The following is a 20,507-nucleotide window of genomic DNA, read 5'->3' on the forward strand; positions in this document are numbered from 1 at the left end:
AGGATTCTTTTGCATCTTTACAAGAGCCAGCTACTCAATGTCTAATAATGTAGTGGAAACTATTTAAAAATGGTTATTCTACTGATATTAAACTGGTAAAAAAAATGATATTAATACATTTCATGTACAAGTTTAGTATTTCAAAGCTCTTTTCTTTGATTTCATTTTATTCTTACCAGTTCTTTACTAGAAAATGTAGTTGCATTATTATATATAAATCTAGTTAGAGTTTCTCTCCAACCAAACTAGCCAAATTCCCAGTGTTACTCGCATATTATTTTTAAAACCTATTCCCAAACAGTAACTGTTTTCTCTTTGGCTCTTTTATGTTTTTGTCCTGTCTAGTTTTTCCGCTAATGATATTTATACATTGTCCTTGGCATGTCTACTCTCTCAGAAAGCTTGATCCCCAAGATTCCACTTCCGTATTCTCTTTGCCTTTAATAAGAAACCCAAATGATATCTTAACTCTAAAGAAACTTTATTGTCAGCTATGTGCTAGACAGTTTTTTGGTTTTTGTTTTTCCATCACTAGTGCATACAGCATAGCTTTTCATTTTTTCCCCATCAGAGTCTCGGGCCAACTGATTCCAAATTTTTCTTACAATAGCACAAAAACTAAAAATTGCCATTTTCTCTGTCCTATCCCTTTTCTACAGTAAGACACAATGGCTCTCGACCTGTAACTTTATATCGACTTTTAACCATATGGCAGACACTTTGTTAGGCAAAACTGATGAAAATATAAGCCTTGTTTAATGAAAGAGGCAAATAGGGTACAGGCATCTTGTGTATAATATTGTAAGTGCTATACTGAGAGTTTTAAAAGGTGTCATTGGAACAAAAATAGGGAAGAAAAGCCAAACTCTCACGAGAATGGCCAGGGGATGACTCAGTAGAGAGGACAGCTGAGAATTAAGAGGAGTCCAGTAGTAAAACAAAGGGAGGGAGGTTATACCAGGTAAAGGAAGCACATGTCCAAAGATATGAAAGTGCAAAAGAACATGGTGCAATCAACAACATGCAATAGTTCTTGCTCTGTTGCCTGCAACCCAAAATGAATTTGCTTTCATGTAGTCACATTTCTGTTGTATAAGTGTGCATCTCCTTTGCTATTTCTTTATATAATACTTTTAACATTTTCCTTTGTATGTCCATGGGCTTCATCCTCTGCTCTGGTGTCATCTTCATAGGTTGTCCTTTGTATTTTCAAAAATCTGTTCAAGTGAGACCACCCTTTCCAAGAGTCTGTCAAAAGGGTGGTTGTGTTTAACCTGAATCCTCCTACTTCTGCTCTCTTAATTCTTCTTGCTCATATAGATTATGAGAACCAGAACAGTCAAAAAGCTGGTCGTCTTCTTCCCCTGCTACACAGTCACACATCTAACCCATAATCCATCCCTTTCCAAAAATCCATCCCCCCACTCCTGTGGCATTCTTCCCCTACTGATGGGTATCAAGAACCCCCAGACCAATCCCTTCAGGAATGTTCACTTCCCTCTTTATTGTCAAGTACTTGCAGTTTATTGGAAGATAAAGTAAAACTGGCTTTTCCCCTGACCCCTTACTCTCTTTTTCAAGTTTCTTTTCTCTCCTCTATTCCTTTCTCTATTTTTTCCCCACTGCCTTGCCTCTCCAACCTCAATTTATTGGCTTTTATTCCCCATCTTCTCTCTTTTTTCAAGGCTCCCATTTGCTATGGACAGCCCCCTTGGCAAGCTGAAGCCAGAAGTGGAAAAGCTGGACTTGGCCCCTATGACCTCCCTCACCTTGCTTAAGTGGCTTTTCTCCCCTTGCCAGCTTCTGTGTGACTAGCCTAGTGCATAGCATGCTCTTTTTGTTGCCTTCTTTTTGGTTCTCTTCTCCATGATTGTAAGCTCCTCTTGGCTCACAGGTGGGTCTTATATAATCTTCACGGAAAGAAAGAGCAGGTACGATTCATCTATTTTAATGGTGCAGGAAGAACTTGCTTGCAGTGCCCCCTTGAGGTGGTTGGTGGCAGAACTCAACTCTACGGAGCATTTACCTTCCCTTTCACCCAGACCTCCCTGAGAAGAAGGAAAACCTTCCTGGGGCAATGGTGTCTCCTACTTGTGTGGTATTACCATTCCTTCTGGATTTCTTGGTCACCACCCCAGAACTAAAAAGGGAAAGTGTTCTTTGGATAAAACAGCACCTTGGCTTCTGAGTTCCCTCTGTCAAGACCCTATTCCCCCATGGTACCTTTCACGTTAGTTAGGATGCACCAGTAAACGTAGCTATGGAGTGACAGAGGTCAGGATACTAAGTCTTTGCAGTTGTTGTGTATGATTAGTAAACATTTAATGCTGCTCTACCAGAAAGACTATGTATACATCATTCAAATGCTTATCTCTGCCAGTAAAAATGACACTTCTCAGAGTTGAAAGTGCCAAACTATGACTTCCAAGGATTACCTGGCATTGTTTTTCATGACTGCTCCAGCACCAATGGCCCATCTTCTGGCATATTATTTATTTACAATGGCTTCCTTTATAATTGCCTAGGTCAAATTTGTATTTTTATGTAGAAATAGGTTGTTCATATTTCAAAATTACTTAGTATCCACACTTCCGGTTTAAAAGAAGATAACACTGGTTCCCATAATCCAAATAACTATTTGGAAGAGGCCCCAAAAGTCACATGAAGACAAGAAAATAGAATATTTAAAATTGGGTCTGACCTAGAAAATCAAGGACATGTAGTTAACAGAAAGAGAATGTTAAAGGGACAAAGCAACTTGGTCTCTTTAGCTACTTTCTACAAACGTTCTCCATTATTTCCCTTCGCTTCACATGTCCTCATACAATTGGGTCATTCACCTGGATTCCTACTTAGGCTCTCTAACTAAGGCAGCATCCCTAACTATGGAGACATACTCACCATCTTTGGTGTTTTTGCCCGTCTCCACTCACTTAGATAAATCTTCCATAACCCAAAGAACTGTCAACTAAAATTTAATACCATGATGGATTGCCATGTCATCCTCTAGGGGGCAAAACAGCGTTTCATATTATTTTAAAGGACTCCTAGAGATCTAAAGCTTTAGGGGAAGGGAATGAATGGTGGGATTTCAGGCCCCAAAGCACACTACAGCATGAAGAATCTTTGGACAAGGACATTGCCAGGACTCACTTTCCAGTCTACATTCTGGTCGCATTCCCCTATCCGCCACTCGAAATTCTCATTTGAAATTAACCACAACAAATTCCTCTCCCTTCTCTATACTGGTCCTTCCAAATATATATTTCTAAAATGGCACTAATCATTTTATGTTGAACTTTTGTTTTTATGCTTGTCCCCCTCAACACAGAATAAGTTTCTTAAGGTCAAGGACAAGTTTTCATCATCCATTCTTCCTAGTACCTTGCACCATGACTGACATATTGAAAACACAAAATAAGCATTTGACAAACTGAATTAATGAAGTATAAGCATTGCTCGTTTTCTACGAACCACAGAAAGTGAAATGGATCACTAATCATACTTTTGAAAACACTGTTTAGAATTCATTCATTTATTTCTATTAATTATGTAAGGCTAGGCTACAATAAGAAGCTGGCCCAAACATGCAATGGTTCAGCAAAAGAAATTTATTTCTTGCTCACTCAGTAGTACAAAGTGGTTCCACATTGGCAGGTAGGGTTCTTTTACTGTGCCATTTGGGGATCCTGGCAAATTGAAACTCTGCCATCTACAGCATATGGCTTCGAAGGTCACAGAGGTCACTATCACAGTCATAGGAGAGACGAAAGATCATACAAAGTAGTTATGGGGGATTGAGCCTAGAAGGGCACACTTCACTTCTGTTCACAGTCCATTGGCTAGAATCCAATCAAGACCTCATCCAACTGCAAGGAAGGCTGAGAAAGGTAGTCTAGCTATGTGTCCAGGAGGAAGAGAATGGATTTTGACAAACCACTAGTAGTCTCTGCCAGAGTTGAGCACTCAAATATGTTTGCATTCTTTGTCTCAACGAATATGTGCTAATCACGTCTTATAAGCCAGGACTATGCATACAGATTAAAAGGGTGCTGCATAAAGATGATCAAGTGCATGTAAGTGAGATACAATCCAATCATCACACAAATCAATATCCGATGGCTGTATATCATTACAATTACTGGGCATGATTATAGTAATGATAACTATAGTCAAAACTTCAAAAGAAGAGTATAAGGAACTACTAAAGAATATTTAAGAAAGGCTTTATTTAGTCTGGGAGTCAGGTAAGCCTTCTCCAAATAAATGTTGAGGTAAGGCCTGAAAGATGAGTAAAGGTTACATAAAAGGGAGAATAACTAAAGGACAGAATATGTCAAGCAAAAGGAACTGTTCATATGGTGGTGCTAAGAGTACAGTTAACATGACTTATTTCATGATATGAAGAAGCCTGATATGAAGAGGCTGAGGAGTAAGCAGGAACAAGCCCTTGAAGAATATTTTAACTGGTGGTAAAGTTGGGGGTCTTTATCCCAAGAGAGACAGAAGACCTACTTTGAGGATTTTAAGTAGATTTGTTATTTAAGAGGCCGACTCTGCCCACTATATTCCTGGAGTAAATTGAAGGAGAACAATTTAGAGAGTATTAGAATATCCCAGATGACAGATTAGTGGATTAGGGGGTAAATACTCTAATATTGAAATATTAGAGATTTATTGGAAAAGGATGGGAACAAGTGAACCCACTTGAGAGATTTCTAATAGGTAAAATCAGATCTCTAAAGAAGTCAATGGTCAGTGATAATGCCCAGTTTTATGGCTTTAGCAACTGTTTGGAGGCTGTTACCAGTACTGAAATAGAGTGAACCAGGCTTGTGAGAAATGTAATGAAATTCAGTTTTTGGCATTTGAGTCTAAGATCTTTATTTAACGTACTAATGTGGAAATGACAAGTAAGCAGTGGATATATAAGTCTGGAGTCCAGATAAAAGATCTGAACTGAAGAAACAATCTTGGGAATCACTTCTGGATTGTAACTAAAGCCATAGACTGGGATAATATCAGTTTAAGAAGAAAAGAAATGGGCTTGGACTAGAATCAGTGGCCAGAGAGGCAGATAAATCAAGAAAGCCTCCAGAATTACAGAATCCAGGGAAGAGAGATAAGTCAACAAATCCTGCTGATCTCGTTCAAGTTAATGAAACCTGAAAAATATTTATGACTTACCAAGATGGATGTCATTTGAAAACTTGGCAGAAACCATTTCAATTCAATAAAGTAATGGAGAAATCAGTAGAACATGAACAAATAGGGACAGTGATTGTAGACAATGCATTCAAGAAGTTTGGCTTCTCTAGATAGTGCCTATTTCAACCACCCTCTTCCCTATATATGGCACTATGTATGGGGACGGTGGTTGAAATAGAATTTTTGTTATAATAGTAAGTGCTCACATAGTACGTTTTATGTGCCAAGCACTCTTCTAATTACTTTACTTTGCCTTGTATTTTACCATGTTTATTTTGTTCCTTGGTTTTGTATGCTTTATTGTATCCTAGTATCTAGGACAGTGGTGGCCCATAGGAGATGCCCAATAAATGTTTGATGAACAAATAGTTAATGCCCATGTCTCAGTCCAGTGCTCTCTCCATCACTCTGTACTGCACTGTACTGTTATTTTTAATAGGCATTTTGATTTTCTATTTTCATCATTTTTAGAGCACTTCAGAATATCCACTTTTCTGTTGTTAATTCTTATTTCTAATAGGACTACAAGTGTATCTCTTCATCAAAGTAGAAGTTAAAGATATAGTGAAAAAATTTTGAAGATATAAATCATAAATAGAAATCTGTCCTTAATTAAGTTACATACATTTTATACTTATAGAAGAGTAACTTGTTTAAGCGCTTAGAGACTTTGCCCGTGCATCCCTGTGCCTGGAACATTCTTGCCCTGTCCTTCAAGGGGTTCACATTGAATCTTCCTGTGGAATCTTCCCATCTCAGCTCAGGTATTTGCTCTTCAAGCACACTTACATGTCACCAACCCCCCATATATACTAGCTCTAGATGAAAGGGGAAAGCTGGAAGACTTGTCCTAAAGCTACATTTGCATGGCAAGCACATTTATTTTACAAAGGATGTTTATTTGGGGTGGCTGGAAAATTTTATCCTTGATTATTGGGGGTATAAATCTCCAAATAAAGTCTTCCTTCCTTAATTCTATCACTAGACCCTGGCAAGTTTCAACCTTCTCCTCTTTGCCCCCAGAGTATCTGTGCCACCTGTTCAGTGCAGTTAACACATGATATTGTTATTCTGTTTAAATTTGTCTTTCTACTAAATTCTGAACTTGTTTAAAGTCATCTTATTCCTCTAGGTATCTATGGAGCCTAGACTAGACCCTGGAAGAGTTTATGATGGAACCTAATCATTGCTTAGTAAGAAATGAATGAATAGTTAAATGAATATGAAGTTAATCAATTACATAGTAACCTCACAAAATAAGTATTAAAAGAAATAACATAGTCTCATTCACCTGAACCATTTACTGTCCATTTGCACACTAGGTCAGATTCAGTCTTTTTAGCCTGGGTACATCCACAGCAACATTTCACACTGTGACCATCTGGACCATTAGATGTAAATACCGATTTGGCAGATACTTCAGGGGTAGGAGAGTAGTTATGGGAATAAAATGAATTTGAAAGATACTACCACACAAAGGATATGTTTAAAGCCACCCTGTTATTAAAATTAAAAACCTGACATTGACCTTTCCTATAAATGAATAATATCTCTGTATTTTTACAAATGGAGAATACGCAAATAGTCTAGATTTTCATTTTGAGAGATTGGACTGCCATTTGTCTGTCACCTCTAAATAGATGCCCAACCTCAGAAAAAAAACCTTCTATTCAGAGAAAATATCTCCAGTTTAACACATAGAAAAATCTTAAGATTAACATAAACAGAATATGTCCTTTTAAAATGTCACAGCATTAAGTCAATTCAGGTATCTTTTTAAAACTCATTCAAAAGTATAGCATTTCCAACAAGTGTGTGAACTTAGCCCCATTTGCAAAGATCATTAAAGTGAACACCTCTCTTTACACATAAAATGATGGATGGTGCTATAAAAGCCAGCATATATTCATTTTAAGCAAGCTTTTTATTTACCCAATGGAGATGACCTCTGTTCTAGTATCTATAATGCTTTTCAAAAAGGAAAGGTATTACTCTAGTTGTCTATATTAAATCATTAATTCATGTCTACTCTATTCAGTGGATGCTTTTTAAAAACTATCAGAATTATCAAGCTGCTCAGAACAAAGGTGCTTTCTGATTGTCAGCTCCATATTCTAAAAGAGCAGGTTAATTTCTCTGAATCTCACAGTTGGAACTTTCTAACACTAACTGGCAGTTTCCACCTAGTGATCAAGGCAATTGACCAAAATAAATTATACATAAAGCTGAGATTTCTAATAGTAGTAAGGCCCCTTCGTGAGCTAATCATACCAGCAAAGGCACTCATCTGTCGGCTGCAACCCCATAGGGTCTTGAAATTATCTTATAAAAGCTGCACTTCCAGAAATGTTTTCGTTTCCAGTTTCATGAAAGGACTAACAGAGCCATGTCTACAGCACTAGGAACAAAGAAAGACCTCTGAATATATTCATTAGTTGACTTGTTGATTAACCAGAAACACTGTTGATATATCGAGTACTAGTGTCCATGCTGTTTACAAAACAAGACTGGTGAGGCTCTCTTTTCAATGCAATCAACCAACAGTTATTTCCAAGCCCCTATCATGTGCCTTATTAGGTAGTATCAAGCACAATCCCTCTTCTTCTGGAGATTAGGGTGAGGGGAACTCACAAATATGAACAGGGGAAAATATCTCTAGGCACCATCCTACTGGCTATAAAACAATTAATTACTAGTAGAAATCCTTGTGCACTATGGAGATACTTAAAGATATGGAACTTGGACTAGAGCTTAAGGGTTAGGGGTAATTTTATTAGGCATAATAAGGGACTACAGACATTGTAGATGAATTTCCTGACTAAGCAAAAATCTGGTGATGGGAAGGAAGATAGCTCAGAGACGTAGCCATTGCTGTGGTGACCCCTCCACACACATACAGTCTTGCATCATCTTCATGATGAAGGCATTTATTCCACTGGCCAAGAGTGTTGATGGCTGACACTCGTAACAACTGAGTTCCTCCTTCTTAGAATCTCCCTCACAGCTGAGGAGACCCTGGCCCAAGATGTGGGGAAAGGCCACATCCAAAGACTGGTGGATTCAGGAGCATAAAACTCATCTCTTCAGAATTTAGAACATCTCTGAAGAGCTATTTTAGCTCCAGAACTTCCCATAGGGTCGACTGAGGCCTTTGGTGTGACTGCCTCATAGCCCAACTTCTCCACCCGAGCCATCCTGCTTTCTGCACTCTCCCATAGGTGTTGATTCCAAGGACACATCCCAATCTCCCACTTGCAAATCAGTTTGCTTCCACGGAGAACCCAACCTGTGGATACTGAGGACATTGACTATAATTGATAGTAGGGAATCTGCATTTATTCCATCAATAGGCATATATGGCTCTGCTCTGTGCCAGCCATCTCTTGTGGATCTCATACTCTGGTGGGGAAAACCTCAACAAAATAGAACTTCAAGCAATATGTGCTAGGATGAAAAAAAAAAGCAGGGCATGGGGGTAGGTAGTGTGAGTGTTTAGGAGTGGATGGAACCTCTTCAGATAGCATGGCCATATAAAAGGTCTCTAAAGAGGTGACATGTAAAGCAGAAAGCTGAGCAAACTAATAGAACAATCCATGATAGTATCTGGGGGGAGAATATTGCAGGCAGAAGGAAGAGCATAGGCAAAGGGTCTGAGGTCAAAGTGTACCTAACAGGTTTGGAGGAGAGGAAGTAAGATCAGGAGTATAATGGTAGGAGATGGAGAGGTGAGACCCCCATCTATAAGGCCTTTAAGTGTAAGGAATACAGATTATTCTAAGTGAAATGGGAATACATTGAAGGGCTTTGAGTAGGATCGTCTCATGACCAGATTTCCACTTTAAAAGGATCAGTCTGCCTTTTATGTGAGGAAGAGTCTAGAAAGGAGCAAGAGTTGAAACAGAGTGGCTATCAGGAGGCTATTAGAGAAGTCTAGTTCAGGAATTATGTGATGATTTAGACTTAAGGTTACCAATAGTCATGGTTTGCCTGGGATCGAAGTTTCCCAGTACACAGGACTTGTGAGGCTTAAACCAGTAGAGTCTTGAGCAAATGAGGGTGGTTGGTCACCCTTCTTGGACTAGAATGATGGCCCTATAAATGGGGAGATACGGTCAAATTCAGAATATATTCTGAAGATTGAGTAGGTAGTGAAGTTGAAGAAAAAGATTTGGATAGTTAGGGCAAAGTATAGAGCTTCTTGAAAGCCAGGAAGATGGGTTTGGACCTTTGAAAGATTAGCTTGGCATTAGTATGTGGTCTACATTGGACTTTGGTGAGACTATGACTTAAAGAAATCTTTGCTCAGACTATTTCAAAAGAGATGACAGAAGTATTTAGGGCATAGTCTCACAGAGTGGAAATGGAGGTGGAGGGGATAGAGGCAGTGGTGGAGGCCATGGTATAGGGTGATGGTAGTGATGGCAGCAAATGGTAGAGACGCAGGTCATATTGGAAGTGGAGGTGGTGAGGGTAGAGGTCATGCTGCTGATGGTGGTAGAAAAAAGTGAAAGAAAAAATACAGTTGAAGATACATTACCCAAAAAAAGAAATGTCAAGACTTGTAGGCTGAATGACTAGAGGAAAACAAAAGGTAAGGTGGCCATTGGAAACAGATTAGTTAGCGACCCTGACAGGTAAGGGTATTGAAAAGGCAAACAGTTGAGGGGAGGGTTTGCTGATGAACATCCATTTAGTAAGACAATCTAAAAGTGAAAGGAGAATATCCTAGTGGGCGGTCAGTTAGGAATATTAGTTTCTACCATTCCAGATGACAGTCTGACACTAAAGAAAACTCAGGGGCTTCCCTGGTGGCGCAGTGGTTGAGAGTCCGCCTGCCGATGCAGGGGACGCGGGTTCGTGTCCCGGTCCGGGAAGATCCCACATGCCGTGGAGCGGCTGGGCCCGTGAGCCATGGCCACTGAGCCTGCGCGTCCGGAGCCTGTGCTCCGCCACGGGAGAGGCCGTAACAGTGAGAGGCCCGCGTACCGCAAAAAAAAAAAAAAAAAAAAAAAAAAAAAGAAAACTCAGGATCAAGTCAAAAGCCTTTGAGCATTAGCTCCATGCTGACACATCAGGTAACCTTATGTAAACCGAGTTTAAAAATTTTAAAGCACTGAAAAGCAACTTCAGTTGCTTAACATAAAAATACATGCTTAATTTGGCATACCAATTATGATGATTTTATGAGCAAATGAAATCTTACATGTTCAAGTTCCTAAGTTAATGAATTAAATGGAGATCCGTAAAAGGTGCTAAAATAAGTACTTTTCTCTATTTCCCTTTCTCCCAAAATATCCACTTTGAAATTCAGTCACTCTTTCTTCCCCCATCCCATAGCTTTAAAATTACAGGTAACTTGACATATTTCTTCTACTTGATGTATGGTTTTTCAAACTGCAACTGCTTTCTTCTGAAACTAAATATGTAAAATCTTAAAGATTCCCTAGATATCCTAAGATTGAATACTACTAGAAGTTATGACAACTCTTTGTTTAGAACACCTGAGATGCCTATAAATTGTGGAATTAGATTATGGGCCACGAAGAGCGGTGTCATTTAAGAGAGAACACCTGATTAGGATGCTTAGAGTGACCTGGTTCTCCAGCAGTTCCCCAGGAAGGCTACTGTGGCAAATAGACTCCTGCAAAAAGAACCCTCCTGATGAGCATTTCTGAACAGCAGTTTTGTTCGTTTACCTTTCTCTTGTCTCCTAAGGTTCAGATGAATGTGTCCATCCTTTGTATTAATTTCTGTGCTATCGAGGCCCGTTCTGTATTTTCAGAGACTATGAAATGTAATCTAGTTCACTAGATTCTCCTGATGTGTACATTAATTCCTAGGGGTGAGTAGGCACATTAGAAGTAACTATTATCTACACTAGTGGAAGAGACGTATGACCTAGATAATTCAAAATGGGGAAATTAGCTCCAATTTCCATGTATTTACTTTTTGAAAATATGTGGAAAGTGATAATTCAGGGAAGGACCTTGTCTTCAAGGAGTTTTTAGTCATGTGGGGAAATTAAGACATGCACAGTAAGTCCCAAAAAAGTCCTTAGTAACATAAGAGATACGTGGGTAAGGTGCTATGGGAACTCAAGGAATGAAAGAACCATGGCTCTACACACGTGGTGATATTTTCAAAAGCATTACATAAGCAGAAAGTACCATTTCTCTCTTCTTCCCTCTCTCTCTCTCTCTCTCTCTCTCTCTCTCTCACGTGAGCGCACAAGCACACACACACAGACGTTGAATATATTACTTCTCACCTATCGATAAATTATAGAACAGGTAGATACCCTTTCCTTTTTGAAAGATGGATTTAATGAGTACCCCCCCAAAAAAGGAATTGCATTTTCTTAATTTGTTGGATTACATCTAGGCAGTTAATTTAGCCAATTTAACATATGTCAAGATACAGAGAAGGCCAAAACCAGCCATATTAGGAGTACAACAGGAGAAGACCTGAGGATATGGCCTTCTGTACCTCATTCCTATGTTAGAAATCTTTCTGCAAAAGTCTGGCACAACCATTACCTTCTTTGGAATTAACTATTAGAAAGGGGGTGGGCAGGGAAAAGATACAAAGAAATAAACCCTGATTTGCCGTACATATACTTAATCCCGTATGTCAGTGAGCAGTCTAGCACCTCCAGCATCTGAGAATACAACAAACTGCACACCCTCGCCCCTCTCTCATGCTTTAATATGAATGCAAAAATCTTCCTCATGTTCAATTACCAAAGTTCTTCGTTATCCTAAAGAGTAAAACACTTAAGGTGGGAGAACCCATAGGCCTCTTTTCTGAAAAAGGTAAAAGTTCTATATAGCATCATCATTTTAAACTCTTCAGTTATTCAGAAATGCTCAAATATAGGACTGGTGAATGTTCTTGAAACTAAAATATGATACCAATGAAATAACGTGAGGGTATATGAGAAACTTTGTGTGACTGTGTATTTCACTTTTTTGACCCACTGCTTCGATTTTTATAAATTTTAGGATAAGGAAAAAGAAAGTTAGACCTCACTTGAAATGAGTAAAACTAAAAGTACAAAAACTTATATACGTTTTTGCCTTTTTGCCTTTCTGCTATTAGGAATTTACAATTTCTCATCAACAAATAGAATTTAAATGGAACATGAAAGCAAGTCTTTTTCCCCCAAAAGTCTAAGTATGACACATAATCCTACTTGAAATGTCAAAAAACAAAAAAGTAGGTAGGTTGATTCTACCAAAAAAGTGTTAGGCTCTTTTCAAAGCCATTTAATCAAGTTACGAATTTTTGCCAAGAGTTTTGCAGCACTATTCAGAAAGCAGTCTCTAAAAAAGTTGTCTTGGTCCCATCTCCTGAACCATTGAATTATGGATGTATTTTGATGAATGTTAAAGTATAGATGAGCTACTTAAAAACTGAAATGAGTTACAGTCACTCTTGGTGATACCTTAGTGAATGAAAGGCCACTGGGTAAATGCCAGTGAACGTTAAGAGTTTTCAAATTCTAATTGTCATAAGCCCCCTCCCTGAGGAGTTTACAGTGTTTATGTACAAACTACATTCACCTTTACTTGAAAAATTACTTATACTTTCTTATTGGTTTTCACAGCAGGAGAAATTGGGTGATATCTGCTTCTCCCTTCGCTACGTACCTACTGCCGGCAAACTGACTGTTGTCATACTTGAGGCAAAGAACCTGAAGAAGATGGATGTAGGTGGCTTGTCTGGTGAGTCTGACGTTTACTGTGTTTTTTATGCTGTTTCATCGTGGATACCGAATGCACAGCACACGTGCCGCGATGCCCCACTCCTTAATTGGTCACAGTTCTCTTTCCCATGGAGCCTGGAAGCAGTTTCAGAATTCATCCCAACACAGAGACCCAGGAAGCCACTCTCAATTTATTAGAATTAGCAGAGAAGATGAAACCTGTTTTCCTGCTTCACAGCCCAGGTATCAATTGTCAATCCTATAGCTCTGAAAGCTGAAAAACTGCTTCTCTTTCGAAAGGCAGCACCTATGACCAATCATAATTTTGTTCTGTTTTTTTGGTTTTGTTTTTTGGTCAAAACTCATTTATGATATGAAAAGTACTGTTTTATCTGAGACTCATTAGGTTAATACTTAATTCATATAATAAAAGACAAATATTAGGTAAGTATATAGCCTAAGATAGTTTTTAGCAATACTGTTTTGTGTGAACATGCAGCATTTCAAATATATGTGAACAATAAAATCTGAGGGTGAATTCTCATGGTAACGCATTCATTCTCTACAGCTTGTGTTGGGGATGGGGAAATTTTGGGATTTAAAGTTCTGTAAAACCCAATTTTAGTTTTTAAAAAAGTGAGTATATTCTTTTCTTTTTTTTTTTAAGTGAATAAAGTATATTCTTTTTTTTTTAACAACTTTATTGGAGTATAATTGCTTTACAATGTTGTGTTAGTTTCTGCTGTATAACAAAGTGAATCAGCTATACGTATACATATATCCCCATATCTCCTCCCTCTTATGTCTCCCTCCCACCCTCCCTATCCCACCCCTCTAAGCACCGAGCTGATCTCCCTGTGCTATGCGGCTGCTTCCCACTAGCTATCTATTCTACATTTGGTAGTGTATATATGTCCATGCCACTCTCTCACTTCGTCCCAGCTTACCCTTCCCCCTCCCCGTGTCCTCAAGTCCATTATACTTGCTCAAAAGCAAAGTCAACTCAAGGACTTGTCATTTCCACAGCTGAACACAATTGTTTTTATTTTCTTCTCTGTGTGATTAAATCAGTTATATTCTTGATCTTCTAGTAACTCATTAAAGTGTGAGGATGATATGGCAAAGGGTCAAAAATAGATTATAGTTGTCATTGTTCCTGGCTATGGAATTAAAACCAACATTACTGATTATTCGGTGCTTTCCCTAATAAAAATATTGCAAACTTCAAAAGGTCACCCTCATGCAGCATGGTGATTTTATATTATAAAGTATAACAGCTAAAATATGCTAAAGCTAAGGCTCCACTTACTGAACCACTAATTTGTCAACCAAATTCTCCTGGTGCCTAAATTTACTTCTCTTTATAAATACATTGCCTGGGGAATCTGCACTACTTCTTTCAGGTCACTAAGACCCCATTTAAAAACTTGCTGCTTTCATTGCCTAATGGCATTAACAGAGCAAGTTTAAAGCAATGAGCAGTTTCTTTCAAAAATGTAGAGCATTTATTGTGCCTAAGATGCAAAATATATGCATACACATATGTATGTGTCTATACACATCCACCTTTTCCTGGCTCTGTCCAGTGAAAAGGCCTAGAAACAGAGACTGACCTAGTAGCCATGACCATCCCAGAACCAGAAATGGTGTGAAAATACAATTTCTCACTAGAAGAACCTGGAGCTTATTGGAGAGATGGTAGATCCCAGGTGTGGGAAAGGAAGGTATACAAGACAAGCCTAGAACATCTCATCATACCAGAAAGCAAGGAAACTATCAAAGACTAAGGGGGTCATGTCAACAGGCTTAAGAGTCACCTTGAAGAGGCTTCCACTGGCCAAAGATGTGATAATTTGAACATCAGTAATGATAATAAATGCAATGTATTTAAACCTAAAACGAAAGAGTATTTAATGTGCAGAGAAATTTTTAGGCACAAGAACAGTTTACCCCCAGAATTCTACTTAGTATCTTGAAGTCTGACTTCAGACACCTTTGACCTTTCTGCTTCCTTTGGTTCCATAGCCAACTATCATCGTATAGTTCTCTGCATCCTCTCTCCCACACTCCTTTCCAAACTCCTATGCCAACCACCTCCTCATCACCTCTATCTAGTGCTCTCCTGGTCTTCCTCCCCATTCACCTTACACCCTTCATCAGAGCTCCAGAAGCAACTCTACCATGAAGCCAGTAACTTCAGGGTCCCTTATTTATTCTGTCTTCTCCCAAAGTCCTAGAAAGGAGCCCCCATGGTCACAGATAGATATTTCACCCACAATTTGTTAATCACAGTTTGTGCCTCTTGACACTCTCACGCCTCTTCCATCATCCATCTTTCTTGTTGTTCAGCAGCATCAGAGATGCTACAGGCATTTTTGAGGTTTAGCTATGGGAAGTTGGGTCTAGCAGGACATTATTTATGTGGCTTGCAGTCATAACCATGTGTAGTTGGGTAACTGCTAACTATCCCGGTGAAGGAAGGGCTCCCGGCATGACTCCTACCACCCATTGGGCTAACTCAACACTGTGACTTGGAAGGGGCAAGGCCAGAGGTCATATCTAATTCAGTCTTCGTAACTCTATAAAAAAGAAAAATATATATTCTTTTTTCAAATGCCAAACTACATTTGCTGAAAATAGCTAGTACTGGAACCAAAGTGGCCTGTTTTGCCAGGGTTTACAATTATAGTAGCTTCACGACCCACCTAACCCAGTTCCACCCCTAAATTTGAATTACCTGGAATGATTTGGTCGAACAGTTAAATATTAAATTAAGGATATTTAGCCTTGAAATATCCTTAAAGAGTCCTAATCATATGGGCTTCCTGCTGTCTGTAAAATTAAGTCATAATCACTCAGGTCTACATAATATAGATACTTCCAGACTACGCCCCACCATATTTCTATATTTGAACCAAGTTGACCAGCACACTGGTCCCCGGAACAGCCGATGGGATTTGCTGCCTCCACTGTTTGCTTAAGTTGTTTCCTTCACCTGGTATCTCTTCCATCCACCAAGGTCTAGCTAAACCCTATCCATTCTTCAGGCCCAGCTGAAGTCTTATTTCCTCCATCCATTGAACAACTAGGTACTGTGTCCCTATTGTATGTTAGGCATTGTTCTGAAACCAGGTTTACATCAGTGGACAAAACAGCCAAAGGACCCTGCCCTCATACAGATTACATTGTAATGTGGGGAAACAGACAGGAAGCCAATAAATAAGAAAAGCAAGTTGTACACCAAGAGGTGATAAGTGCTATGAAGAAAGCAAAGCAGGGAAGTAGAATAAGGAATGTTGGGGAGAAGTTTTAAATGGGGTGGTAGGAGAAAGACCTGTGAGTAGGTAATCTTTTGGAAACAACCTGGAAGAGGTGAAGAAGTGAGCTATAGGGGTGCCTGGGGCAGACAGCTTTTTACGTGGAAGGGTTCCATGAAGCCTTTTTTGATCCATCCTAAAAGAACAAATTTTTTCTTTTTTTAAATGCCAGTAGTTTGTTTACACCCTTCAAACATCACGCTTCTCTCACTAGACTGTGCTCTATATTTATATATCCCACCATGCCCACACTGACTTTGTAAATAATCAATTATTTACAAAGGAGCTATGGCCTGAAAAAACAAGTCTTGCATTTCAAATTTGTTTAACCTACTTACCATTAAAATAACTTTAAGCACTTGGATGGTCTGTCTCAAAGTAAGTTGATCTATGTCCAAGGAGACCAAAATTATATAACGAGGTCCTTCCAGGTAATTTGAATGCCAAACTACATTTGCTGGAAATAGCTAGTAAATTGGAACCAAAATGGGTTTTTTGCCAGTGCTTAAATCCCAGTCTCCCACTGTTAGCAATTTGACATTGGACAAGTTATCTAGCTTTCTAAGCCTCAGTTGCATTATCTGTAAAGTGGGAATAATTAGAGAATCTTATTTATAAGGTTATTGTGAGAAATAAATGAAAGCACACTAAAGTGCTTACTACCTATTATTGTAATTATTTCTATTAGTAACCTTATCAAATCTTGGGCTAAATATGCAAAATGTGAAAGCAACAAATGGGTAGTTTAACCAATTCCTTGATTTAGTGGGAAAAAAGTTTGATGGGATTGGCTGGTCAATTCAGACAAAGAGATATCAGTTGACACCTGTATTCTAAGTCCCAATATCAAATTAAGACAATATATGGGATTAAACAAAAAATACTGGAGAAGAAATAGGAACATTTTAAAAAATAATTTCTTGCTACTCCTCAACACAGTCAGTTTCTTTCTTTTCTACTGTATTAATTCAAAAAGCATGGCTCCAAGATTTTGCCTCTATCATATACCCAATATAACAAGCCATGCAAATCCCAACTCTTACTTTACAGTGACAAATTTGATTGGACCATTCACATATTTACAGTCGACACTTGAGCTTTGATGCTTCCTGATCTAGCGCTCAAGTATTTGAGCACCAGCGAGGGTTTCTGAATCTACCTATTTGTATTGAAATCTTGAGTCCTGCAGGCTGCAAGGTTGTTCGTCAGGTGCAATATGTGCAGTGGGAAATGAGCAGCTTTTGTGCCCTGTACTTGGAAAAAACTCAAGCCTTTGGCCTAGTAACCACAACTTAATATACATCTGCACTTTTGGAGTAAATCTCCCTTCAAATAAATGTTTTCGTAAAAATTGAGGTAGAGTATGAAGAGTGCCTTAGTCCATTCAGGCTGCTATAACAGAATGCCATAACATGGGTGTCTCATAAACAGAAATATCTCACAGTTCTGGAGGCTGAGACATCTAGGATTAAGGTGCCAATAGGTTCTGTGTCTGATGAGAACCTCCTTCCTGGTTCACAGATGGATGTTCTCTGTGTCCTCACGTGGTAGAAGGAGCAAGGGAGCTCTTTGGGGTCTCTTTTATAAGGTCACTGATCTCTTTCATGAGGGCTCGACCCTCAAGAGCTAATTACCTCCCAAAGGTCCCACCTCCAAATACCATCGCATTGAGGACCCTGTTTCAATGTATGATTTTTAAGGGGATATTAACATTCAGTCTATAGCAAAGAGGTCTAAGAAATTGAAAGCATCAGAAAAGTTGAGAATTCCTAAAGGTGTGAGGTTCTATATATGTCTTGCATTTTTTAACTGTATAATTTTTATATTTGAATTTCTACCCGTGTAGACTCACAAGTCAGAAATAGCTAGACACCCTGCTCCTAATTTCTTGTCCCTGGATATGTTACAGTTACTCTTCTCAGGTTTTTTTTTTTTGGTCATCCCAGAAATTTCAGACTTCTGAGTACAGCTTTAAAGAGGAATGTCAAGACTCTAAATTCAGTTTGGGCTTTATATCACAAGTTAAACAAAATTCTGAAAGTTTTCCAACAAGTACATAACTGTTCCAAGAAGGAAAGACAAAACTTCTGAACCAGCAAAATGGAAGTGATAGTAAGCTTTTAAGTTTCTGTATTAGGGAGAAGTTCTAATTTTCAGCTTTAATCTGAAAATTGTTTTCAAGTGTTAAGAAGTCATTAGCACATAGTTATAAAACACTCTACTAATTTAGAAAACCTTTTCTAACTTTCTAACTCAAGATAGACCTGTAAGGTAGTTTCTGAAGGTGATAATCTCAGAAAATTGAAGCTTAGAGACACTAGATAATGTACATAAATCATCTTGCTCCACGTCTGTCACATACATGGCATTCAATACTGGCCATTGCTTTTGTTGTTACTGACATTCAAAGTCACCTAATGTGTAGATTGTAGAGCTGGGACTGAAGTCCAGGCCCTACAATTCCCCAACATAGAACATCTCGAAGACTGTTCCATTTCCCTCTTCCCCTGAAGCTAGGACAGAATTCTTTTGAAATTTTCCTAAATGTCTGTACTGCTAGGAACCAGGGCAAGTAAATCAAGGTAAAAATCTGCAGCCCTGCCCCCTTGATATGGTTTGTGTTCACCTATGTTGTGAAGAGAACATCAAAAGTATGCCAATCATTGGCAGCAAGAGAATGCTGGGAAAACATAGGAAAGACTGAAATGATATGCCCCTATTCCAGCAGTCTGCTGAAGGTCAAGGACCTGGAGAGGTAACTACGAGGTAAGATCAGGTCAGAGACATCCTGAGGGCTGGTTGGAGAGAGTGTGGTGGAAACTGTTCTCTCTTTTTTGATTTACTTTATTTATTTATTGAAGTATAGTTGATTTACAATGTTCTGTTAATTTCTGCTGTACAGCCAGGTGATTCAGTTATACATATATATACATTCTTTTTTTATGTTCTTTTCCCTTATGGTTTATCTCAGGACCTTGCATATAGCTCCCTGTGCTATACAGTACGACCTTGTTGTTTATCCGTCCTGTGTATAATAGCCTGCTAACCCCGAACTCCCACTCTGTCCCTCCCCCACCTGCCTCCCCCTTGGCAACCACAAGTCTGTTCTCTATGTCTGTGAGTCTGTTTCTGTTCTATAGATAGGTCCATTTGTACCATATTTTAGATTCCACATATAAGTGATATCATATCGTATTTGTCTTTCTGTCTTAGTTCACTCAGTATGACAATCTCTAGGCCCAGCCATGGTGCTGCAAACGGCATTATTTCACTCTTTTGTATGGCTGAATAGTATTCCATCCCGTATGTGTACCACACCTTCTTTATCCATTCATCTGTCAGTGGACAGTTAGGTTTTTCCATGTCTTGGCTATTGTGAATAGAAACTGTTCTCTCTTACCATCTTTTCTCCCTTTCACTTTCCACACCAAGTCCCACCTCCAGTCTTCTTCCTGGCCGTCCCCAGACCTGTCTCATCACTATGGAATTTATACTGTGAAAAGCAAAGAGCAGGAGTAGAGAGGTCCCCCAAAGCTTCTAAGTTCCAAAGGACAGGGCGATGGATTTCACAAATGGCACCAATTACTTGAGGGAGGTGATGGGAGAGGAAGAAAGGAGGCACACGATGGTAAAGAAGTCACCATTGCTTTACAGCAAACTGCCAGTGTGTGAACAAGCCCCTGACACCTAACCCAGTATGATTTACCATGCTTCCCCAGCCCTGCCGGCCCCGCCACCCTCCACACGCACACACTCCTTTCCTTTCTTCAAGATGTAATTTTTTTTTAAATTTGTCATGGGTTTGTCTTGTCATTTCTACTGTCCTAGAAATAGAATTTGGAAAATAGAGCCAATTTAAATTTTGGAAGTTATCTAGGAAAGGGCAACTCATCCAACTTTAGGGAATCACTAGATTTCACATAGAAACCACAAATGAGCGCAGGCCTATCGTTCTTTCAAGCACTAGTCAGCAAGATGGGATATTCTACCTACGTCAGAATCATCCAAGGTACCTGTTAAAATTTAAGATTTCACAGACCACCTCAGACCAAACTATAACTGAATATCTATGGGTGGGAACCTAGAAATTGCATTTTAAACATTCCCCCGTGTTATTCTTATGCATCTTAATAGGAAACTATACTTTATAGGGAATGTATAGAGTTAGCTGAAGCTAGGGTGGCAATCATATTGCAATATATGTGATTTAAATCAACACACTGAACACCTTAAACTTACAATGTTTGTCAATTTATGTCACAATTCTTTTTTTAAAA

At 38.9% G+C, this 20,507-nt stretch overlaps 1 protein-coding gene across 2 annotated transcripts in view; it reads left to right on the forward strand.

Annotated features, from left to right (window-relative positions):
• Positions 1-20,507, forward strand: part of SYT1 (synaptotagmin 1) — a gene marked incomplete at both ends in the record, with an annotated part of 529,961 nt that overhangs the window by 434,240 nt on the left and 75,214 nt on the right. For both annotated transcript variants that reach the window (XM_079715966.1, XM_079715965.1), the window contains one exon: positions 12,815-12,932. In XM_079715966.1, the coding sequence (XP_079572092.1) occupies positions 12,815-12,932 (118 nt within the window). The remainder of the gene's footprint in view (positions 1-12,814; positions 12,933-20,507) is intronic.

Source organism: Hyperoodon ampullatus (assembly GCF_949752795.1).
Source record: "Hyperoodon ampullatus genome assembly, chromosome: 11".
Lineage (NCBI taxonomy): Eukaryota > Metazoa > Chordata > Mammalia > Artiodactyla > Ziphiidae > Hyperoodon > Hyperoodon ampullatus.